The sequence below is a fragment of the Asparagus officinalis genome, chromosome 2 (genome assembly GCF_001876935.1).
Source record: "Asparagus officinalis chromosome 2, Aspof.V1, whole genome shotgun sequence".
Classification (NCBI taxonomy): Eukaryota; Viridiplantae; Streptophyta; class Magnoliopsida; order Asparagales; family Asparagaceae; genus Asparagus; species Asparagus officinalis.
In genome coordinates, this window is record NC_033795.1 from 12785859 (window position 1) to 12811363 (window position 25505).

General features: G+C 38.0%; 4 protein-coding genes and 1 pseudogene across 10 annotated transcripts; 4 read left to right on the plus strand and 1 right to left on the minus strand.

Annotated features, from left to right (window-relative positions):
• Positions 1-658, plus strand: part of LOC109830310 — a 1964-nt pseudogene extending 1306 nt beyond the window's left edge.
• Positions 1706-8652, plus strand: LOC109830311 (protein FAR1-RELATED SEQUENCE 5-like). The gene is made up of 3 exons (XM_020397542.1): positions 1706-1929; positions 3169-5643; positions 7813-8652. Exon 2 carries the CDS (start codon positions 3232-3234, stop codon positions 5539-5541), a length of 2310 nt encoding a protein of 769 aa, XP_020253131.1. The 5' UTR covers positions 1706-1929; positions 3169-3231; the 3' UTR covers positions 5542-5643; positions 7813-8652.
• LOC109830312 (uncharacterized protein At3g49140-like) lies at positions 9973-17513 on the plus strand. 4 transcript variants are annotated; one of them, XM_020397543.1, is made up of 10 exons: positions 9981-10171; positions 14056-14170; positions 14261-14328; positions 14417-14545; positions 14647-14772; positions 14898-15078; positions 15152-15246; positions 15529-15681; positions 16235-16330; positions 17115-17513. In XM_020397543.1, exons 2-10 carry the CDS (start codon positions 14077-14079, stop codon positions 17172-17174), a joined length of 1002 nt encoding a protein of 333 aa, XP_020253132.1. In that variant the 5' UTR covers positions 9981-10171; positions 14056-14076; the 3' UTR covers positions 17175-17513. The 4 variants fall into 4 exon arrangements, with proteins under 4 accessions (XP_020253134.1, XP_020253132.1, XP_020253133.1 ...); XM_020397544.1 differs by having other exon boundaries at positions 14056-14158; XM_020397545.1 differs by lacking the exons at positions 16235-16330; positions 17115-17513 and adding an exon at positions 16065-16191 and having other exon boundaries at positions 9973-10171.
• On the minus strand, positions 17911-19329 carry LOC109830313. The gene is made up of 3 exons (XM_020397547.1): positions 19006-19329; positions 18541-18659; positions 17911-18430 (listed from the first exon to the last, which is right to left on the minus strand). The coding sequence occupies exons 1-3, from the start codon at positions 19297-19299 to the stop codon at positions 18283-18285; spliced, it is 561 nt and encodes a 186-aa protein (XP_020253136.1). The 5' UTR covers positions 19300-19329; the 3' UTR covers positions 17911-18282.
• On the plus strand, positions 23078-25290 carry LOC109830314 (serine/threonine-protein phosphatase 7 long form homolog). 4 transcript variants are annotated; one of them, XM_020397549.1, is made up of 4 exons: positions 23926-24008; positions 24083-24170; positions 24247-24693; positions 24762-25290. In XM_020397549.1, the coding sequence occupies exons 1-4, from the start codon at positions 23968-23970 to the stop codon at positions 25053-25055; spliced, it is 870 nt and encodes a 289-aa protein (XP_020253138.1). In that variant the 5' UTR covers positions 23926-23967; the 3' UTR covers positions 25056-25290. The 4 variants fall into 4 exon arrangements, 3 of the variants coding, with proteins under 3 accessions (XP_020253139.1, XP_020253137.1, XP_020253138.1); XR_002244264.1 differs by having other exon boundaries at positions 23078-24170; XM_020397550.1 differs by lacking the exons at positions 23926-24008; positions 24083-24170 and adding an exon at positions 23078-23192.

Below are 25505 nucleotides of genomic sequence, written 5' to 3' on the forward strand. Positions count from 1 at the left end.
GCCCAAGAACGGTTCAACCCGGCCCAGACCAGAAGCCCAACATAGCACCGCACGTGACAAGCGCGATGCCGCCGCCGCCGACATTCCCACCGACCAAGGACTTCTCTTACTTCGGCCCATCCGAATCACTTCCGATGCTACACGCCGACTCCAGCTGCTCCTCGCACGTGCTGTCGCCTGATCTCACGTGCGAGAGCAAGGAAGCGGAGAGCCAGCTGAGGTGGGAGGAGCTCGGAAGGGCCCTTGGAGCCCCGTTTAATTACGGGGATGCCACCGTGCCCTTCCCGCCGTTGGATTGTGGGGCCCAGTTCTCGAATGATCCGTTGCAGGATTTGTTTGCGAGCCTCCAGAGGCCATTCTAAGGAGGAGTGGCGTGTCACGTGAGGGGCACGTGAGGTGTGCTCGGTCGAGCTGGCATGGCGGCGGGGGAGGCGTTGGATTGCATGTTGGCGATGAGAGCGAGCGGCTCAGATTTGTTTTAGATAGTGTTATTTGTTGAGTGTAGAGTTTGGCGAACGGGGGATAGTTCGGACATTTTACTGTTTGGACATGTTCTCATAAAATTTGTACTTTGTGTTTGCGCATGAAATTTTGTTGCTGGGGTGCGTATAGAATTCATCAGGAGACGAAAATTAATTTAAATTGGAAAATTTTCCTATTGATGGAGTATGTGATTGTTGTTGATCGTCTGGTTTGGTTGGAGGAATTTCCTCGGCAAATTTGCTTGTGCGTCTTTAATTTTGTTGCTGGGGTGCGTATAGAATTCATCAGGAGATGAAAATTAATTTAAATTGGAAATTTTCCTATTGATGGAGTATGTGATAGTTTCCAATGTATGGACCCTGCCTCGCATTTATATTTTCAAGTAAAGGGGAATTATGATATACTCCATAAAATTCATATACCAGAGCGTGTAAGGTAATGCAAGGTTCAATGAGGTGCAAGGAGGGATAAACTTTAATGTTTTTTGTTGGTGAGTTTTTTAGTTCATTCTACATCTTCTCACTTTTGTGTCCCTACAAATTGGAGGGATTTTCTCTCTCTTATCTTTCTAGATCGTTCTGAATTTTCTCTCTCCTCACCTCACTTTACTCTGTTTCATCTTATCCCTCTAATATCTCCTTAACAAAGAGGATTTTAAATTTTATCGCTTACCTTATTCTACCTTCCCTCCTACCAAATCAAACATTAAATGGTAATAAGTAAGGACTATAATTAAGGACATATTTGGTTCATTTCCGAGAAACCTAATTCTGAGAAACGACACATGGAAAATGGGCTTTGAGATCCATTTCTCTATTTTAAGACAAATTTTGGTCTTTTTTTTCGCTAAAATGAGTTTCCTTTATTTTATTTTAGGGTCCATTGCATTTATTACATCTGGTGTGGATGGGTTTCACATGCACAATATTTTTTTCCCTCCATCAACAAAATATAAGAAATGAATCTTTTTTCGGAAATATGACACGTCACATGGGTCTGTTAGTCTCTCAGCGATCCAAAAATCCCCTAATTTCTTGTGCTAGTGACAAAAAGCCCATGGACTAGTTTCACAAAATTGTGGAAGGATCTAAAATCTTGTACAAGTGAAAACTAGCCCATGGCCTGGTTTCACGACCAGCCCAAGAAGCTTTACATCGCAACTCCACTAAATTGTTGGATACGGACACGTGTCTCTCATGTACAGAGGTTGGACCTAATCGCCTCCTCCTCCTCCTCCTCCTCCTTTTTTCTTCCCCTTTGCTCGCACCTCCCCTTTGACGTGATTTGTCTAATTTCGGTCGGACATTTTCCTCGTCCAATTCCCCTCTCCTTCTCTCCCTCCCTTTATCTCTCTCTCTCTCTCTCTCTCTCTCTCTTCTCTCGCTCTCTCTCAAAACGCAATTGAGGGTTTTAAAGGGGAAAGGGGAAGCGAATCTTTATTCATTGGTGAGCCCTGCTGTCGATTTCTTGTTCAATTTAATTGATTTTTTTTGCTCTGTTTTGACACTCAAAAAACTCTTAAAGCCTCTATTGCTATAAAAATGAGATTTTGTTTGCACCCCACGTAGAATTTTAATATACACCTGTCGATCCTTAGTTTGGATTGGGAATCGCGTCGATCTTTTTTCCTATTTAATTGATAATTTCGCTCGTTGAACTCCTCTTTGGCCCTACGAACGTCTCTCGAAGTATCCACTGCATAAGAATATGATTTTGTTTGAAGCCCAGATTGTTTTAATTGGGACTTGCGGTGATCCACATATAAGTTTTCGTTATAATCTTAGACCATCTCCAACCCATTGCACCAAAATAGTGCAAATTTTACATCAAAATGGTGCAAAAGTCACATCTAACAATAATTCATCTCCAACCCACTGCACCATTTTTTGCATCAAAAAAAAATATTCTTAGTATATTCTTTTTTATCTATTTTTATATTATTATTTTCTATTCCCTATATTTTTAACTATTTCAACTATTAACCCAACATATCAAATTTTATTTTTTTCACATATTCCTTTTTATCTACTTTTAATTATAATGTCTAGATTTTAATATTATAATTAATAATAATATCTTTTAAATTTTAACATTATTTTTATAATTAAAAAAATAATTTATTTTGTCCAAATTATACAATTGGAGTAAAATTATAAAATTTAAATATTATTGGGGTTGTTTTATAAATTTAAATAAAACATAAACAGTAATGAAGCGATGAACAGTGCGACTCTATATTTGGTGCAGCACTGTTCAAATGCACCAAAATGACGCAGGAAATGGGGCAGGGTTGGAGAAGGAACAGTGCCAAAAAATGCACTGTTTGCACCATTTTGATGCTGGGTTGGAGATGCCCGCTATTTAGATAAAGCCCATCCTTTCATGTTCTAGTTTCCTTCTCTTTTCCTGTTAAAAGTTCAATCTTTTAGCGGGTTATTTAGGAAAAAGCATGCTCCTTGCGGGATGGATTCTCATTAAATTTGTACTTGGTTACTTAGATAAAGCCCATCTCTTATAAAATAGTTTCCATCTCTTTTCCCGTTAAACGTTCAGTTTTTCTAGTGGGTTATTAGATAATACAAGATTTTCTCAAGTTTTGATGGCCTTTAAATGCTACAATAAAAATTTCACATTAGACACGTATATAAATTCTGGTACTTTTTTTAACCCCTAAATTTGTACTAGGTTTGTGAAAATTGCTTCTATCTTGAATTGGGTTCTTAATTGGGTTTGATAAGGAGCGAACAAATGTCAGAACCAGCAACTGAAAATGCAGCTGATGATAGTTGGGTTCCAAGGAATGATATGGTGTTTGAGAGTGATGAGAAAGCTTACCAGTTCTACTGCCTCTATGCAAAGGAAATGGGTTTTGGTGTTCGTAAGCATTTTGTTAAACGAAGGTCTTCGGGTCTCGTATACTCCCGAGTTTTCTGCTGTTATAAAGAAGGGTTTTGTAGGAGTTTAAAAGAAGGGAAGAAGCCGAGGCCAGATTCAAGAACAGGTTGCAAGGCTCATATCACTGTTAGAATTATGGATGATGGTAGGTTTCGTGTAACCGAATTTGATCCTAATCATAACCATGAACTTATAGCAAAAGCCAATGAAACCGAGACAGAACCAATAGATAAGCCAGCATCAGTGAAAAAAGCTGCTAAGAAAAATGTAAATTATAGATCCATCTCCAGAAGCTATATACCATCAAAACCTACCAATTTTACTGATGATAGGGTGCCTAGAGTTGATATGGAGTTTGAGAATGATGAAGAGGCTTATAATTTCTATTTCAACTACGCTATCAATATAGGATTCAGCGTTCGTAAGCATTTGATAAAGAGAAGGGCCTCAGGATTGATATATTCAAGGACTTATTGTTGTCATAAAGAGGGTCACACTAGAAAGAGAGATGAACAAGTGCAAGAGAGGAATCCGAAGCCTTATGATAGATCCGGTTGTCTTGCATCAATGACCATTAAAATTACGAAGAGTGGTAGATATCGTGTGATAGTGTTTGAGCCAAAGCATAATCATGCACTTGTGGTTCCTACAAAAGCTCATTTGTTCAAGTGGCAGTGGCGAAGGGGCTTAATTAAGTCACCGAATGATCAAAGGTTGAGCTCAGAACAAGCAGAGACTCAAGTTCCCACTTCTATTACCTCACACAATAAGAATGCTATGATGGTGGGTGATGTAGGAGCTATTCTTCAATATATGCAAGAGAAACAGGCTGAAGACCCATTTTTCTATTATGCATTGCGACTTGAACAGGATGATCAATTAATGAGCGTTTTCTGGACTGATGGAAAATCCAAGGTGGACTTTGATTATTTTGACGATGTTATATGCTTTGATACATCCTATAAAACAAGTGACTATAGGAGGCCTTTTGCTCTATTTATCGGTGTGAATCATCATAAGCAAGCAATTATTTTTGGTCAAGCATTGACATATGATGAAACCGTAGAATCTTTCAAGTGGTTGTTTGAGGCTTTCAAGAGCTCAATGTGTGGAAAGCAGCCAAAATTGATACTCACAGAAAAATCAGAGGCTATTAGTAATGCAATAGCTGAAGTGTGGCCAGGTACAATTCATCGGTTTTGTGTGTGGCAACTTTATAATAATGCTGTGAAGCACCTTAATTTTGTGTTTGAAGGCTCAACAACTTTTGCAAAAGACTTCAGTAGATGTATTTATGAAATTGAGGAGGAAGAGCAATTTGTATCAGAGTGGAAATCTTTGTTAGAAAAGTATGATCTCAATAGTAATACTTTGTTGGCTAACCTTTATGAAGATAGGGAAAAATGGTCTTTGGCATACGAACGACATGCATTTTATGGGGATGTGAAATCTGTGCTAGTTAAGGATAATATGAATGATGCGCTGAAGAAATACTTGGATTCAGAAAATCTATTAGAGTTTTTTAAGCATTATGAAAATATTGTCAAAGAGCAACTATATGCAGAATTACAAGCTGATTTTAACGCACGCCAGGGTTTAGTGAAGACTCATGCTTCAAGAATGCTGAGACAAGCTTCAAATGTATACACACCGGCAGTGCTCAAAGTATTTCAAGCAGAATTTGATATGTCTATAGACTATATGGTATACAATTGTGGTCAAATAGGCACTGTATTTGAATATAAAGTTACAGCTGAGGATCACCCTAATGAATTCATTGTCACATTTGACTCATCAAATGGTTCGATCTTCTGCAGTTGCAAGAAGTTTGAGGTTGCTGGAATCCAGTGTCGCCATGTACTTAAAGTTCTTGACATTATAAATATTAAAGAGCTCCCACCAAAATATATCTTAAAGAGATGGACGAAGGACGCAAAGGCTACAAACCAAGGAGAAGTCACAGACAGTGCAGTTAATTCTGATAGTAAATCATCTAAATCAAAAAGATACAGAACTTTGTGCTCCTTGCTTAATAAAGTTGCAGAAAAGGCTTCAGGAACTGTGGAGTCTTATAATTTCGTTGAAAATTTATCTGATCAGCTTATGGATCAAGTATGCAAATTATTATTGCAGAGCGCACGACCTGAAAAACCTTATAGATAATCCTGATGCTGATGCAATTGAAGTGCAGAAATGTCCTGTTTTTTATTCATGTCACCAAGCATTTCAGGATGGCATGCAGTTGAATTAGATCGCTGTTTCATGGTAATACTTCTAACTAGCGTATTTTTTAGGGTTTTTTTTGTTAAATTAGACCCAAATCTTTGTTAATTCTGCATTAGATCTCCAAATCCTCATATTTCTAAATTTGACCCCCAAATCCATTAAGTGTTTCTAGAAAAGAGCCCTAAGTCTGTTAAGTTTTTTGAAATAAGACCCCCATTTTGGACAAATATGAAGATTTTAGGTTCTAATTTAGAAATATGAAGATCTGACATTCTAATATAGAAGTAACAAATATTTAGTGGTCTATTATGGTTAAATAAAAAATAAAAAATAAACCTTTTCTCTACTGTCCTGATTCATGCTTATTAGTTTAGTTTAGATTAATTTATCCTATGATCAAGGTAGGATGAAGGGCTAAACTGTTGTAGGAATGATACATGTTTGAAATGTCCATGCATTCTATAACATTATGTTATGATCTGTAGGATACATGTCCCGCCTTCCTTGTATTATGCACTTATGCAGAACTCACAATGCATCTTAAGCTTTTACTAAGATCTGAAAACTATATATAACTTGGGGAATTTTAGCTTTTTGATAATTTGCTCCATCGTAATTTGAAACCTGGCCCATGGGCATGTGGTCTGGACTAAATTCTGTTGCAAGCATTAAAATAAAAAAAACTTAAAAAAAAGAACAAAACAAAAACAAAAACAAAAACACCTAGGTGACTTGGTAGAAAATTGCAGCCTATTTTATCCTTTGATAGTTTGAAGGAGCATGCCATTACTCCTGCCTTTTCTTTTTTCTTTTTTTTCTGTTTCACATCACATGAATGTTATTGGCGATAATGAGTACTACAACGAAGACAACAGAGCAATGATCCCAAATTTTTGGTGTTAAAGTGCATGAATCCCATTTTTTCCACTCAGTTCTATCAAGGCTTATATCCTCCGTCGAAGTTATCATATCTTTCTAATTGCTTCCACCTAAATTCTCTTAGGCCTACCTCCAGTCCTCCTTGCCCATTTAACTATATTCTTATCGCTTTTCGTAATCGGTACATTTAGTGACATATATTGCATGTGAACAAAACATCTCATTTGATTGAAAGATCAGTTTTTACACATGCTTTGTCTTAATTGCTGACGTATGAAAACACTGTAGTGAGATGGAAAGATCAGGGATCATCAACGGTATGTACAAAGAGAGCAGTGCATCTTAAGAAAAACTGACCAAAGGTTATATACGCAGTGGGTATCGCGACAATCTAACCAAAGACTACACAAAGAAATTAAATGGGTTCTGGTTTGGGATCCTTACAAGTACAGAGTTCTTCTAGATTGCGAACTTTTCAAATTTATATTTTGCTTGGTTGAAGGTAAAGTCTAATAGGGACTTAATTTTCTCCTTTGCAAAATACTTGGGAGAAGATAGGACTTTTGATGCATGATTTTGCTCACATCCTTAAAACAAACACACATTTTAGTTTTGAATTTTGATAAACAAACACAAAATTTTAGTTGTGGGTTTTGATTATGACAATTCTTGATGTGGATCCATCCTTTTCAGATTTTCTAAGAATTCCATAGAAACAAACATCACTCTAGCAACTTTGCTTTCTTGCATATAGTAATTAAATTCTCTGAATTATGAGAATTATGACAATGTTGAGGTGGTCTCTTCATCCGTAGTAAATTAGAGGTTGCTTTTATTGAGGGTAAAATGAGGGAGAATCAATTAATAAGATGATTTGGTCATGTATAATGGAGACCTCTTAGTGTATTGGTTAGGAAAAGTGATAGTATTATAGTTAACGGAGCAAAAAGATCTAGATGTTGGTTTAAAAGAACACAATTGGAAGCGATTAAGAAGAATATTATTATGTTAACTTAGTGGATGAGATGACCCATAATAGAAATGAATGGAAGAATCGGATTCATGTAACCGACCCCATACATTTGGGATGAGGATAAAGGCTTTATTGTCGTTGTTGTTATCTAGTTTTATAAAATTATTTATTTTCGATGACTCTGAACCATGTTATTCATGCATAATCATAAGGTTATTCGTGGAGACTTCCATTCCATGCGTTGTCAATTGTTATTACTGCTATTCTTCCCACATATTACATGTTCCTATCATAACATTGCATTTGGAAAATAATTTATTCCAAATTTTCTTTTTCCAAAATTCTTGTTATTGCAGCTACCAAATATCCATCTACAATTCAAGATGAGGGGGGGAAAAGGTCAAAAAAAAGGGAAAACGCAAAGTTCACTAATGCATAGCATACTATTTTCCGGAAAATATATGATCAATGTGAATGGCATGGAATTGAGATGTGTGTATTTCAGCAACACAGAAACCATCACTCTGGAGAGGAACTCGAAGGTCCTGTTTACTCTTGAACATCACAGAGATGGATATATATATATATATATGGATAGCCTTTTCATATTGGCTTTGGAAGATATCAGCCTCCGACGAAGTAGTCTCTATGGCCAGTGTTATTATATCGCACCACGATAAGATGTTAACAGCCAGCTGAGTTCTTATGAGATCATGGATACTGCTACTGCCTACTATCAGACTACACTGGATTCAGATGCTGCAGATCTTTCAAAATCTATAATCAAGGGTATATTTAACAATTTTCAACTGCAAGCGGGAGCAAATGAGGCATATAAAAGGTTTTCAAGTGAGTTTCAGACTATTTGCAACCTGTTGAAGCTACACATTCCAGAATTTGTAAATCACCATCCATGGCATTCACAGAGGTCCGCAAAATTTTGGAGGAGTCTGTTAACTTTTTGTTTTACTTCGTTCCATATGATTACCTATATGGAAGCCTCTTTGAATGATTTCTTTTGGTATAATTTCTGTGAGTCAAATCCATGACCTGGTGTTTAAACCTCAAATTCTCTTGCTCATAGCAACGTTTTTACTATTGTGCCATAGTATAATCCTGTTTTAATTTAATTCCTGAGGTATAAATTTGGTAATAAGCCCATTCTAAAATGGAGTCTAGATTTTGGAAAAATCAATAAATAGTGGTTTATGTATTATTTTCTTCTCTACAGGGCACTTTTGTAGGTAATTTTCTAATTTTTTTTTTCATGTGCTATATGTATGCGGACAAATTTTCAAAACCAACCCTTTTGGGTTTTTAATTGCAAAAAACGACCCATTTCACTATTATTTATAAAAACCGACCCAGTTGGTTGAAACTGGGTCGGTTTTTGAAATTTTTTTTCCCAAACTTCACGGGAGTTCAACTCCCGTGAAGTTTTGTTATGAGAAAAACTTCACGGGAGTTGAACTCCCGTGAAGTTTGGGAAATTTTTTTTCAAAAACCGACCTGTTTTCAGCCAGGGGGCTGAAAACAGGTCGGTTTTTATAAATATTTTCAAAACCGGTCGTTTTTTGCAATTAAAAACCCAAAAGGGTTGGTTTTGAAAATTTGTCCATATGTATGCCGATTGCCTCAGAAAGGGGCTCTCTGGTTACTCCATATTTCATGGAAAGTGGTGGAAACTTAAAAAAATGCGGTGTCTGTGTCAACATTTTCTTATAGAAAAATTTATCAATGATCCAAAATATGGGACCAATAGGGGGACAAGTGAGGTATCCCTTCCTATTTGATAATGAGTTAGCCATCATTAATGATGACCAACTCATTATCCAATAGGAGGGGGGCACTTTACTTGTCCTCCCTATTGCTCCCATAATTTGGGTCCCCGTAGCAAAGTTTGCTCTTTTGTTGGTTAATAATGTGACTCTTATTCTTGAAAATCTATTTCCTCTCTCCATTTTCTTTTCTTCTGTTCCCAAGAAACCAATGGAAAACAAGCAAACAGAAAGGAGAAAAACAAAGAAAGAAGCATGGATTATTTAGTCCTTACTTTTTGTCTAAACTACGCGGGCTTTTACAAATGGGCTTTAATGCAATCTAACGAGGCCCACTTAACTACATATATCAATGAAGTTTTTAGCCCAGTCAACAAAAAGTAATGATGGATGACGTGAACCACCAAAGGCCCAGATGAGGACCAATCATTGAAAACTAAAGATCCAAATTTTATCGGAGAAGCGCGGCAGCGGCAGCGGTCCAGCGCAGCCTCATCGGCTAAAAAGTGAGCATGTCAGTCGCCGCATCTGCTTCCCTTCTCGAGCGTCGTCGAACCCGCGTCACTTTCGGGCGCGACCACCGGCGTCGTCTGCATTCCACTTGAGTCGGCCACCGGGAGGGCTGCTGTAGCCCTTCGGAATCTCGATTTCCTGCGGTTTCAGTTCTCGCCCGGACCGCCGCTGCGGGACGTGTAGTTCCCGCTCGCGCTGCTCCTCCGGGATCCGCGCGGCCTCCGTCGCTGTTTGATTCCTTTTGATTTGGCGCTGCAGGTCAGCTCGGATTCGCGCCGTGACGGGGAATTTGGGGGCTTTGCCGGACCCGCTGGCGGGCAGCTCCGGAAACGGGTACCACCCGTCGGAGGATATCGAGGAGTTGGTGTCGGTGAATGAGGACGCTCGGCTCACTGACGCCGAGACTGCGAGGACATTGGTCGAGGTATGGTGACTCATTCCGCCTCTTTAAATTAAAAAAATTTCGGACAGGACCGTTGCTATTTAGCTAAAGAAGATGCATTGCGGTCGAGCTATCATGGAAAAGGACCTACACATTGGAGCGAATATAGCCGCAACAAGATGAGGATTGCAAGCAATATAGCGTGCACGCAATACAAGGAGAAAGCTATTGAGGGGGAGAAAAAGGAATTTTGACAACCGCAGTTAAAAATAAAATTATGTAGAACAATGCAATTATGTAGAACATTGCAATCGGTCCATTTAATAAAGGCCTCCACGCTTCTAATTGGGAAGCATTTAAGTGTGATGTTGATCAATACAGTAGGATAATAGAAAACATAGTTGAGGATAATCTGTGGAATAATTGGATATAGGAAACTAGCAAACTACCCATGGCACAGCTGCGAGTAGAGGCTCCTTGATATGTCTGCAAATATGTGGAACATTGGCTGTGTAAGATAGTCTCAATTGGATGCACAGTTGAACGTGGGGAGTATCTTCATCATATGGTTACAGGGAGCCAAGAGTTCGTGACGTGTCAGTATTTTTTTTTTGTTTCCGTGAGGTGGATGATTGTGTTTAGTGTTGGAAAATAGATATAAAAAGGAAAGTTTTAGAAAGTGTTGATCACCAAGAGCAAGAGGTATGATCGCATATGGATTCGTTGGTGCAAGAGAAGAAATAGGATTAAGAAAGTTGTTAAGCAGCACATAATGCATTGGAGGTAGAATATCTCCCAATTGAGGGCATGCATGTAATGAGTGATCTTCAGGGTCAAACAAAGAAGCTTTGTCACAGAACAAATTGATGGTCAGACTGTTTGTAAGACCAAGGCAAGTCACCTTTTGGTATTGTGGTTGGCAAATCGCAGTATAAGATAATATGAGCAAGTGATTACAAATTCTATTGCCGTTCATTAGGGATAAACTTGTGTTAATGGAGTTAACCACCTTGGATACTGGTTTTCAGATTTTACTCACCCTCTACTTTCAGTTCCTTCTCAAATTAAGAAGTTCTCAGTGATTAGTTGCCAAGCCAGTAAAGCTTCAATAATCATGAAGTCAGCATCCAGACATAATAAAAGTTTTTATAATAACTTATTCGGGTTGGCAACATAATGAGCCGTTGGAAGGAGAAATGGCAATGGAAGAATATGAGCATTACCGGAATACATTACTCTATACCATCTAATGTTGGAAGAATGAAGAAGAGAAAAATTATTAAAAAGCTATGTCTAGTGGATAGTGAGGGAAAAGCCCAAAACATGTATGCAGGTAAGATGTGAGAGTTAAAACTCAAGAAAGGGGGTAATTACTAAATATGGTCTTTAGTTTAGATTTTATTATCTTATCAAGATGGTGATAGTTAGTTTGGAGTATATGGAAGAGCAAAAGCTTACTTCAGTTACCGGTTAGGTGCTTCTCTAGTAAGACTATGTGGTTCAGTTATAGACTCCCTTGATATTCTTGGTCTTCTCTTTTTATTGAGAAATTTTAGATAAATCCTTGAGAAATATCAAATATCATAGTTTTTTTTTTGGGTAAGAAGGTTAACTTTCATTCATTCTTTTTTTGGAAAGGCAAGAAACTTTTTTAGTACAATTAATAATGCAAGTATCACCTGGGGCCGAGAATGCCCAGGTACAAAAATAAAAAAATAAAAAACCTAAAGAAAGAACATAAAAGAATAAAGCCTTTACTCCCTTAAAATCTCTTTTCCATGAAAACTGTTAGATATTATTGGTATTTAAATCTAGCAGATATTATGAGATATTGTTGAGATATTATGAGATGTGATTAGATATGATTTTAGCTCATATTTATTTCATAATATCTTCCTAGAGAGATTAGAGTTAAATGAATAATAAACTTTAACTTTGTATTCTCTACATTGGTTTCAGATCCTACTTAATTCTACAGAATTTTTCCCATCTTTTTAAATATCGAGACCATCTAAGGCGTTTTGCTTGGTCTTCATGCTCCCCTTTGTGGTTTCGACAACATCTGCGGTTTTTCTCATCTTTTGAGATCTTGAGGTTGGGGGGTTTTGCTTGGCCTTCATGCTCCCCTTGAAGGCTTCAACTATGCATATGTGGCTTCGACTACATCTTTGGCTTCGACAATGACTTTGACCAACTCCAAAATCCTCATTAAAAAAATAGCCACAAAAGATCTAACGTCAGAAGCCCTTCAGAGAAAAAAAAAGCTAAGCTACTATTCATCATGGTACTGTTTGCTGTAAATAGTAACCCGACATGAACAGTACCTCCGGTATCTTATTGCGATTGCTTCAACCTTCGTGCTTTCTCCAATTAAATCTTTCGAAATTTGCTATTTTATATTCTGCAAGATGCCTCAATGTTATCATGTTTGTCGTCAAAGAACATCAAAATCAAGTCTGAGCAACCGAACAAGTGATGAATCGATCGAGGGTCCTCTTTTGTTTTCTACTTGCTACATATTTCTAATAGCTTATTTGCCTATGGTTTCTACTGGCTTACCTGCTTAGGTTTTTACAGGTCTACTGACTTACCTGTCTAGAGTTTCTTCTAACTATGACTACACTTACTGATTGCTGATGTCTTCAAATATTCCAGACGAAGATGGTGTTGTCAAAGCTCTTGTAACTAGTTGTGTTATACCCATTTGTAACAAACTGGACATATATAGTATATATGCTCCAACTTAAGAGGGTGCGTTAGATATTGTTGGTATTTAGATCTAATAGATATTATGAGATATTGTGATATATAATTAGATATGATTTTATCTCATATCTATTTTGTAATATCATCCTAATATCTATTTAAGAGGGGTTTGGTTTAGATGAATAATATTATTTTGCCTTTTTTATTTCTCTACACAACCCAGGACCCATAACTACAAAACACACTATATGTAAATTTGAGTATTACTAAAGTATAGCAAAACCTGTAGCAAGAAAGTATAGCAAAACAGAGTATTATGAACGCACTCTTCTTGTAACAGCCTGGAAGAGTGAGCTTCAGTCATATACAGCGTTGAATTTCTCTCATTCATTACTAAATTATAAGCAAAGAAATACAAACTTCATGCTAAAAGTACTCAAAACAAAAGTCTCTCAACCTATATGTGACCCAGAATATAGAAACAATCCTAACCTGTAAAAAATTTACCTATACAAAGTTGAAGTTGTAAAATTGTTTTGGGTTTAATTTGACTCATTACAATCCCAGTATTTTTTAAGATTTCATTCTCTATTATTATTTCTAGTCGTGAGTAGAATTTTCTTCTGGATTCTTCTTTTTTACAACAAAAGCAATGAAATTCTGGATTGTAACTACCTCTTAACTTATTGGATATATTTTTATTACCATCATTCCCCACTCCTACATCTTACCTCCAGCATCCCTGTTACTTTTCTTTACTTGCTCCAAACTGGCACATTCATTTATCTCTGTTCTTATACAGAAAGAGAGAAACCAAAGTTATTATTCATCTAACCCTAACCTCTCTTAAATAGAGATTAGGAGGATATTACAAAATAGGTATGAGATAAAATCATATCCAATCACATCTCATAGTATCTCATAATACCTCCTAAATCTAAATACCAATAATATCTAACAGTTCCATGTATTCAAACCATCTAAACTTATTCTCCTTCACTTTTCATTCTCAATTGAAGCTGCCTATGGCTTGTTAGTTGTTAGTTTACACTTATTTCTTATTATACCTTTAGCATGTATAGTTCCAGAGTGAGTTATAATTATGCTCTTACATTATTATTACCATTTGTGGTTATATTTTGTATTAATTTGATTATCTCTTTTTTGTTTGCATATAAAAGTCAAGATATTGTACTATATTTAGGCTGTGCTATGTACAGGTGAATAGCAAGGCAACACTTATGTTTTCAGGACTATCTGATGATGAAATTCATGAAAACATCATCTGGCCTGACTTGCCCTACTTAACCGATGAGCGTGGAGGTAAGCTAAAAGGTGATATTCCTTAACTTTCAAACTTTCTGTATCTCCTATTTGGAACAATACCTTTAGTGATATGTTAATGCTACATGACATTCTGAGCAGATATATACTTTGAGGTGAGCAACCATGAGGACGTCCTGCAATCCTTGATTGGGGATGATAAAATAGTGGTACTGCACATATGACTTTCCACTTTCACTACAAACTTTTGTTACAATTTGGTTATGATGCCTCAGTAGGTATATTCGTTCAGTGCAGCAAGTTATAATAGGCTTGGATAATTTAGAAATGCTCGAGGAGATGGACTTTTCAGGGCCATCTAATTTGGATTTTGGCACGGAAGAAATAGTAGATGAAGACAGTGATGTCGATGAGGACTCTGATGAGGTAAAAAATGCCCGCACCTTTGTGATTTCTTCTTTTATCTTGCTATCTGTTGGTGATAAATATGTCTAATGCTTAGCTATAGTCTATTTTCTCTACTGCAGGATGCATTTACTATTCTTGAAGATGAAGGAGATGACTTGATTTCTTCTGAAACATCAAATGATTGGTCGAACTTGGAGACCATGCAATCTTCTCATCCAATGTACTTTGCTAGGAAAATTGAGGAGGTATATTGTTATTTTTAAATATTTCTTGCTTTTCAACAAAATAACATTGTCATTGTGAGGACAGGATACAATTACATTATATTACGAATTCGGTATCACATTTTACTTGAACTTTTGTGTAACAGGTTGTATCAAATGTCAATTTGGACTGGATGGATCAGCCTTCTGCTAGTATTGTTGTTCAAGGTGTCTTAAGACCTGCATTTCAGGAAGAAAACAGCTTCATTAAAAAGCATTTGTCAGTAGGTGGTACTAATAATAATAAAACCCACCACCTTGGGGAAGTTGTAGAAACAAATATGAAAGGTATTATCCCCTTTCTGACATAAACGTGTAATAGTTTCAAGTGTTATATCTTAGAATGCTGCATTTTGGGCAGAGGAGCTGGATAAAGATCAAAGTTTACACAGTGCAACTGCATTTTACAAGCTGGAGATGATTAGAATTCAACTAGTTTCTTCATATGGCACTGAGGCATGTTTCTTAACATCTTATGCTTTTCTTCTCATGAGGTTGTTTAATTGTTGGTTTATCCATTTAATGCATGTAATTTCAACACAAGAAGAGACTTAAAATATGAAGTTTGAACAAAATCATAAGTTCACCTCCAGATTCTGAATATTTCTATTTTTGCACATGCTCATATAACTTGATATAGTTTATATGTAAGTTTGGATGCAATTTTCATGTACTCTTCTCATTATGTAAAAGTGTGTTATATATCTTTTAGACTTTTTTTGATCCACTGCCATCCAGTCTTTGGTGGAAGTTCAAGATTTTCGAAGAGCTAGGCCAGATGTTGTTGTCCGTCATTCTGCAAAGATAATATCTCAGCTAGAGGCTGCCGGTGACAAGACCTTTCAAGCTCTCAAATCCCTTTGCTGGAGACTCAAGAGTATCCAAGTAGAGGTAGGTAATCAATCACTTGTAATGTCGATCATTTTTGTGAGCAAATCACCTTGCATCATCCATATGCACTTCAGTTATCTGGATATAAAATGATGTACGAATCACTATTTTCTTTGCAAATCAAAGTATTACTTGAAGACTACTTCTGAAGCTATGCACAATACTTGTGCTACTCATGATTATGGCAAGTAACAATTTGATCGCTATCTTCAACAGTTCCGATGGTGTTCTTATGTTGTTTTTGACAAATGCATATCTTTATTTGTTCATGAGGTTGCATGCTTACATAGTGTCTACCAAGCCTTGATATCATAATGGGATTTTTTTTTTTGAAATGTATCATAAATGGATATTGATTGACTGGTGGCACACTTTTTGTGTAGATGCACTTTTCTTTCTCTGAGTAGATTTCTGAGTACTAGAATGCATGCCAATTTTGCCTATGGCAGTGCTATTGATGTACATAAATATCTGCTAGAGGTATCCTTCCCGTTTATCAGATACCATTAGCATTTTTTTAATTGCATTATGTATTTCTCTATATTTACTGCAGGAGGCTGCTATAACAGGTATAGATAGTCTTGGCTTTGACTTGAGGATTTGCTCAGGGACACAAGTACAAACCTTAAGATTTGCATTCAAGACAAGGGTATGTTATTTCAGAATTTTCTGAAAAGTCATGTTACTTTTTTTTATTGTTAAGATTAAATTCTTAAAATTTAGCTGAGGTTTTTATATTATTATCAAAACTCATCGTTGGAGATCCACACCATTTTTTGTTAAGCACTAGTAGAGTTATCTGATCTTTGTTGTTTTTCATGTGGGGAACTTCCTAATGTCATGCTATGTTTATTCTCTTTGTTATGAGTGTAGGCTGATATTGTGATGGGAGTAGCTAATAGGTTTAGAATCCATATGAAACCAAAAGACAAACCCCTACCAGAGTTTTGGGTCCAGACTCAATTTGGCAACCATCTTTTGCTATATTCAACCCGGGGCTACACCATCTTGTGTACGAATTTGTACCCTCAGCTGGATGAAAACATTTAATCCCAATGTTATTTTGTTTATTTTGGTGGCACTAATTTGGAATAAATTAAGGTAACTTAAGGAGTATACAAGATAAATAACTTGCATATACAGGGTTTGGGTCAGTTGTCAGTTAAAAAAAATCCCAAAAAAAAATGGAGCATAGAAGATGATATAGAAGATTGAACATAACCTTGATAAACTTGGTTTTTCTCTTCTGTATAGTATAAATGACGGCATATGTAAATTGTAAACGTTAGATATTATAATTAGTCAAGGACTTGATCGTTTCAAATTGTACTAAATCTTCTGTTTTTTTCCTCAAAGCCAATAAGCTGATTGTGTCTGCATATTTTTAGTTAGGTTTCATACTAAATCACGTCCTGTGTTTTTTCTCTATTTAGGCCACTTCTGAGTTGAATGCTGAGAAACAACTCCATGACCTTCTATTTCCAAGATTTTAATACGAGAATCAGATATGACGACAAGGTCATCAAGAAGATTGATCTTTTCTCTTCTGAGCTGAAAAATCATGCTGAGAGCTCGGAATCGAACTACCAAGGGTCTCATTTATTCATCTTTTAGCAATGGGCATAAAAATATCCAGAGTTACCAAATGTCCTGATGTTAATATGTTGCTTCCTTTGGTTTCAACTAGCCTTTGTAACTTGCTCACTGTCATTCTGAACGTTATTTATTGCATTATCCATTTTAACTGTAAGTTGTTTAACTGAAGAATTAGAGGTATAATCTTGTTTCATTATTATCTTTGTAATGAAATGCTTGGGGACTTAGACCTCTCAGTTTCTCTCCCAAAAAAAAGGGGTGGGGGGTAATTAAGATGTATACGCGTGGCAAATTCTCAATACCATTAACTTTCGGACAGGTTTACACCAGATTCATGGCTGCGAAGACGTAAATTTAGTTTTCCAAGTACGTTTTCGTAAGTAAGGAAATACTTGGTCAATTCAATTCCAACGATGCCATATTTCCATGAAAATTGTATCAACTGGGCCTTACATAACTCCATTAATTTTGTTATGTTCTCCCAATACTCTCTTAATGGTTGCAGCTAGAGTACAAAGCAGCTTTTATTGTGGTAGCCAGAGCTCTATTCTTCTTTTGGTAGAACGTTGCAAGTGCATGTGAGCTCGGAACTCATCAGAATTCGTCTCCAACTTTTTACAGCCTATCATCTCATGGGTAAGACTAATGCAGTACTTTATATTTCATTATTTTCCTCCTAATGAAACGAAATTCAAATATTTCATAAGAGGGGAGATCTACGCACACCCATGATCTTCACTGTTGTGAATCAGGTGCTGATGGACACACACTTCGACATATAATTGTGCACGTAGCGCGCTTTCGTCGTGAATATCGTGAAATTTCTAGTCATAAGATGATGTTGCACCGCATTATTCACATTCAATTGATCTAAACATAAGAAGTGCAGCTTGAGCCCTGATCAACAACATCACATGCATTCTAAACTCTTAACAAGCATGGTGCTCTGTGATTAGATTTACATTAGTACTAAGGTCATGGATTCCATTATGTTCAGTTTTTAACTTAAGCAAGCAGCCAGAAATTCTTCTGCCATCTAGTGCTAACAAGATACCCACCAACTCCCCTGCTCTGTTTTCTCACTGACATCGTCAAGCACTCTGCCCTGTCAATGCACTGCTCCACAAACTCCTCACTGCTTCTCTTAAAGAGACTGTAGTCAAAAAATCAGAGAAAATATGAAAGAGTTCAGGCGTTTTTTTTTTTTTTTTTGTGCGTATGAGATCATTGATGTAGATTATCAATGGTTTTTTTCGCCCTTACCAAGAGAACGCGGATGGCTTGCTCTGGCTCAGCACTAGAACTGATGCCTCTAGTTTCTTTACTTGGCTGAGCACGGTGTCTAATTTGGGCCCTTTGATCGCAAGTGCTTCGGTTTGAACCTGATTAAGACCAGGAAAAATAATAAGGGCGCGGTTGGTTAGTAGTAGTTAGAATTTGAGACTAATATCAAAATATGAAGATTTAAGGAACTAATATCAAAATACCTAACGTTTAAGGAACTAATATGAATCTAGAAAACCCTTTATTTTCCCAGTAAGGGCCGGATCTTATCACGCTTCCAAGTACATTCAACAAAACAAAAGTGTAAATGTAAAATCAGATGATGCTATATATAACTGCCGCTAACCAAACACACCCTAATTAAGCTCCCACTTCCACATAAATACCCACTTCCTTTTTTCTTAGCAAATACTTTTTCATTCTGAGGAACAAGAAGTCAATTACCTCAGGCTTGCAAGCCTTGCAGAAAGAAGCAAGGGACTTGGCAAAACAAGCCGCCTCCTCTTCTTTACTCCGGCCATCAGCAGAATGGTCAGAGCTCTTAACAACATAGAGAAGAGTTAGCAGATCTCCACCATTTGCAACATGAGTCAAAGCCCACATCATGGCTTGCTTTGCTCCTGAGCTCTCATCTATCACCACCATCACCCTCTTCTTCCTCATCACCATCCCTTCCTCATTCTCGCCATTAAATCTTGTTGAAGCTGAGAAATAGCAGGAAGAAGAAAAATAGTCCATGTTTAGGTGGAGAGAGAGGAGAGATTGAGACTAGGCTCTTTGGTGTTATATAAAGGAACAAAAGTGGACTGAGATGGAAGAGATGAGAAAAGGAAAAAAAGCTCACGGGTACAATCATTTCATGTACTTTCGTACCTTGTTTTCATTTATTAGAGTCTTAGACGTGTGCATATAATCTGTGTTTATGGGGATTTATCATTTGGTGATTTGATAATATAAAGGGGGAAAATGGTACAAGCACACCCTAGGCACATCTTGTGTCACGCTCCCTCTCTTAGCTATAGTGTACGGAGTCCACACGTGAGATTAAAAAAACTCATGTGTGGGTCCCGTGCACTGTAACTGAGAGAGAGAATGTGCAAGGTATGTCTGAGGGTGTGTCTGTAGCTGAGAGAGGCCCTATAAAGGGTTTGATTTTGGTGCTGTACTTGGATTGGATAATGTAAATATAAGATTTATTTTGATAGAGAAGAGGACAAATGCTAAGGAGCTATGTAGTGGTAGGAAACAGGAAATAGATGAGCACAGGTTGGTACAGAAAGCTACAGGACCGAAATTAACACTCAATGTCAGGGCCAGTCACGTGCTTGGTCGCAGAGCTTCTTTTTATATTGGGGCCAATTTGTTTTTTTATTGTTTGCAGAAAGTGCAAAGCCAGTGTAAATTGCATTCAGATGTAATTATTGCGCTTGCCGTATTGTATAGCTGTGTTTGTAGTTAGTTTTGTTGTACAATTTTACATTTGTAGCTACGGCTTTATTAGTTAGCTTTTGGTATTAAATTTTTAATTCTACGGATAGTTGGTTATAATTAGGATCAGTTTAGTATTGTTGGAACTTGTAACAAGTTGCTTATATAAATAGCTTATAAAAATAACTTATGTAGGACGTTGAAAATAGTCATTTGATAATCGTATATCATAAACTAATTTCAGAAGTAATTAAAACATTTGATAAAACTATGCTTAGAGATCATTATAAGTGAAAATGATACAAATACACATAATATTTATTATTGCTAAAAAATACCGTCAAAATCTAAAGGTATAATAGTATATAAATTACAAAAAGCAGAAACTTCTTTTTAAACTATTCTCATATTACTTCTAAACGCACTCCCTAAAAAATAGGAGTATTTTTAACAAGCATGCAAAACTTTGTTTTCTCCCAAACATTACTATTGCCTGCTTCTTAAAAAATAAGGAGAAGCACTTTAAAAAAAAACAATAATGAACTGGCTTACGCCTCGGTTGGTACGCAGGAATGAACTCAAATAAGAATGGAATGGAAGAAAGAATAGAATGGAATTAATGTGAGAATGGAATAGTCATTCTCATTCTCACGTTTGGGTGTAATTTATAAAATAAAGTGAGAATGAACTTATTTTAAAATTGTATATTTTATTGATTCTCATTTAAGTGGGAATGCTCATTCCCTATCATTTCATTGGGAATGCTTATTCCCACATAAAGTTAGAATTGATGAGAAGTGTGAATGGACATTCCAATTTCAAAAAAGAGGGCGTGTTTGGTAAGAAGGAATGTGAATTGAGAATGTCCATTCAATTCCACATCATTCCCGCGTACCAAACGAAACCTTAAGAGTTATAATCCGAGTTGCAACCGTGAGTTACGTTCAAACCAAGTGTGCATGTCTTCGGCTAATCGAGAGCCCTTCTTCAAATGCAGTCGCAACGGTATCTATTGATTATAGTGGGGAAAAAAAATTGACTCCCGACATTTCCAAAAATTATCAATCAATATAGTACGGAAATTATAGTAGCAATATCTGACAAGTTATTTTATAGAGCTAATGTTAGGTTAACAACAACGCATGAGATTTGAGCTCTCCCCAGTTGATGGACGCAGTAGTAGTTGCTTGTGAGCGTCAAAAGTTTACGTGGCATCTTGGTTCTCGGTAGATTGAAAATTGACCCTCTGATCTGATGGGGAGCAGGTCACAAACTGATGAGGCAGCAAACCCGATTGGCTCTTGACTGATTGCATAAATTTGTGGACTGATGACTGCCGAGAATCGTAAGACGCATGGTTGCCTTCCAGTTTTACCGAAGGTCGGAAGGTATTTTATGGGCTAGGCCTATACGTAGCCCATAGTTTTTTAAAGGGTAGGCTCAGGTAAAGGCCTGGCCCGTGACCCCTAAGCAGTATCCGTGTTTGCTTATTAACAACGGCTATGAAATGCGGAAAGACATTAATAATGAAAACCCGTATTCATATATGCTAAAATCTCGCGTGGGTATATTAGTATGTATATTCGTTAAATCTGAAAAGCGACGATCAGATCTCTTGGTTATCAAAGTTCCACTAATCTACTGATTAAAATAATTATAAATTTATGACAAACATGTATTCAAATATTCCAAAAATGTATATGGATACTTCAGCGGACAAATTTTCAAAACCAACCGTTTTAGGATTTTAATTGCAAAAACCGACCCCTTTTGATAATAATTGCAAAAACCGACCTGTTTTCAGCCCAGCGCTGAAAACATGTCGGTTTTTGTAAAAAATTCTCCGAAACATCACGGGAGTTCAACTCCCGTGAAGTTTATGGAGAAATTAAACTTCACGGGAGTTGAACTCCCGTGAAGATTAATTTGTGCTTAAAACTCCACGGGAGTTCAACTCCCGTGGAGTTGCAGTCAGCAAATCCAGAGAATCGATCTCTGGAAATTGTGACTGCAGCTTCACGGGAGTTCAACTCCCGTGAAGTTGCAGTGCCAATTTTCCAGAGATCGAGTCTCTGGAAAATTGGCACTGCAACTCCACGGGAGTTGAACTCCCGTGGAGTTTGGTACCCCCTATTTAACCGCGCGTGACCCACCCGACCCCAGCCCACAAACCCTAATATTTCCGCTTCGTTCCCAAACGCCGCTTCCCAGGAGAAATTGATCCATGCTATTCGCACGTATTCCATTGCAAAAAATGTGAAGTTCAGGCCAACCAAAAATAATACTACAAGCTATAATGTGGTTTGTTTCTATCGCAAAGATGACGATGTCGAAGATAATAGTGGACACCACGACGGCAATGCGAGGTGTCCGTGGAAGCTTAATTCACGCTCGGGTTCAAGAGTAGGTGGGCAATTCAAAATCACGGCATACAATGGACTCCACACTTGTAGCAATCCTCGATTAGAGATGAATAACAAGAATGCGTCCTCTTCTTTTATATATCGATTGATTTTACCGCATCTGAGGGAGGATCTTGATCTAAGGCCGAAAGATATCCGTCTTTTAGTGCATAAAGCCACCAACTTGGATGTATCATATCACAAGTGTTGGAATGCTAGGAGGAAGGCGATGATAAAAATATTCGGGGATTGGGATAAATCGTATGAGATCTTACCTCATTATCTTGAAGCACTCAAAAGAGAAAATCCGGGGACTGTCTACGAAGTATCTTCGGACCCCGTTGATGGCGGAGAACGGCGGTTCACCGGTGTATTTTGGGCATTTGGGCCCTGTATTGAGGGGTTTCGTCATTGCCGTCCTCTTCTTAGCATTGATGGAACTCACTTATATGGTAAATACAAAGGCGTTTTGCTTGTTGCAACCGGAGTTGACGCGGATGGCGGGTTGTTTCCTTTAGCATTCGCAGTGGTTGATGTTGAAAATACAGAGAATTGGGCTTGGTTTTTTGCATGCATTAGATATCATATCCCTAGTGTGGGGACGCGGCATATTACATTCATATCCGATAGGATGAAAGGAATTCCAAGAGCACTCCAACGACATTTCCCGCCACCCATGCACTCTGTATATATGCTCATATTTTAATCACAGGTCTATTCATTATGGATCCGGGACCGGAGAATCCCGACGTTTTGTACCTTCAGGCGAGTCATTGTTCAGACCATATTGGTTCGGGAGAGGTAATACGAATAAATTAGATATATATTTCTTCGATTAATGTAATTTTTTAATGAATATACTTAAAACTGATTCTCGTTTTATGTGCAGCCCGTACCAGAGTACACGATGATCGAGCATTCCCATAGTCATTCGGCATGGGTCATAGAGGATGAGAGGGTACTAGCTTTGATCGCTCAGGCCGGTTTTCGACCGTGTTCGACGATTCGTTATATCAGGCTTGATTGGCCGCTTATCACTGCTTTGATTGAGAGGTGGAGGCCAGAGACCAACACCTTTCACATGCATATAGGGGAGTGCACGATCACTTTACAGGACGTGGCCGTCATACTTGGGCTCCGGATTGATGGACCGGTAGTTACGGGCACCGACGATCATAGTTGGCCGGAGGTATGTGCCCGGCTACTTGGACAGGTTCCCGACTTGAGGAGTGGTGCGATGAAGCTATCGTGGCTTCGTCAGACATTTCAGGGCGACATACCAGAGGATGCCTCTGATGAGACGCTCCAGTTTCATGCTCGTGCATACATATTGCACATGATAGGGTGCGTACTATTTCCTGATGCGAGCAAGACTCTCGTACATGCACGATGGCTGCCACTGCTGGAGGATTTTGGTGTATGCGGGGCACTATCGTGGGGCAGTGCGGTGTTGGCATATTTGTATCGAGAATTGAGTAGAGTATCTCTGATGCAGAATAAAGAATTCAAGGGATGCTGTACGTTGATACAGATTTGGTCATGGGAGCGCATTCATATTGGACGACCCACTTTACTTATGCACCGTGACTTAGAGGGGCAGTATCCGTTGGCATACAGGTATAATTGTACACACACATATTTCATTCGTAACCTGAATATTTGTACTTATATATTCGCTATTCTGCATATAGGTATAACGTGCGATACGCTCAGTACAAATCAGCGACGCGTCACCGTCAGTTTTACCGAAATGAGCTTGATGGCCTCCAGCATGAACAGGTAAATATAAAACTCAAGAAGTATGAATATTATAGTTTTTCTGTATGATACTGATAAATGTTTTATTTTATTTCAGTTCAAGTGGAGACCCTATACACCGCCGGAGCTCGATATACATTCTCTTGCACCTATCTGCCGAGATAGTCCCGACTTGTGGAGAGCCAGAGTTCCATTGATCTGTTGGGAGATCGTAGAGATGCATGTACCGGACCGTGTGCTACGGCAGTTTACACTCTCTCAGCATATTCCAGATCCTGTCGAGCAGATCAATCGTCGGCGGCGCCCTACATCGCACCGGACTGACTGGGCCGTAGTCCGTGCGGACTACATAGGCAGGTGGGTTCAGAGGTGGGATTGCATACAGGATACGAGGCCCACAGCTGTTGACTATACCACGTATATGCGTTGGTATTGGGGTATCACACGTAGATGGATCACGCGTGACCCACAGCCTTTAGCTGGACACATGCCACGCCCACCGACAGATAGTTACATCCCTAGTGGGATGAACGAGAGAGATTACGTAAGTTTCTAAGCTAAATTATAATATTTTTTATTGAGTTGATACTTAATAAATTGTTTACCACGCAGGTCCGTGTTTTAGATAGCATTGATGCTGATATTGATGCGCACGTGACTGAGATTCAGGATCAGGTGGCGTTAGGTCTCCTCAGCAGGATCAAGAAGAGCATAGCGCAGGTGTTCCATAAGACTCACGTCGACGAGTTCGCAGGCCGTGAGGACAGGTCTCGCTCATTTGGACGGGCGTACGCTCGACGTCGACGGCCGCGTGATGATGACGCCGGCACTTCGCATGCCGATGGAGCCGGCACTTCGCAGCTTCATACACAGCCGGATACTCAGATAGTTGAGGCTCATCAGTAGGAACCCAGGGGGCGGGGAAGAGCGAGGGGGAGGGGGAAGAGAGGGAGAGGAAGGAGGGGAGCTATATTGGGTTGTATATGAACTTATTTTGATAAATTTTGTAACTTTCCTGAATTTTCAAATACTGAACTTTTGAAGATAAATTGTTGTTCATATACATAATCGTGTGTGTTTAATTCATGGTTGAATCATGTATATATTGTTGTTTGCAAATAAATTGGCATATATATGAGTTATAATTCATTGTTGAATCATGTATATATTGTTGTTTGCAAATAAATTGGCATATATATGAGTTATAATTCATTGTTGAATCATGTATATATTGTTGTTTGCAAATAAATTGGCATATATATGAGTTAACAGGTACATATGTTTTAACATGCACAGCAGGCTGTGCATTCTGGATGACCTGTAACTTCACGGGAGTTTAACTCACGTGAAGTTGCA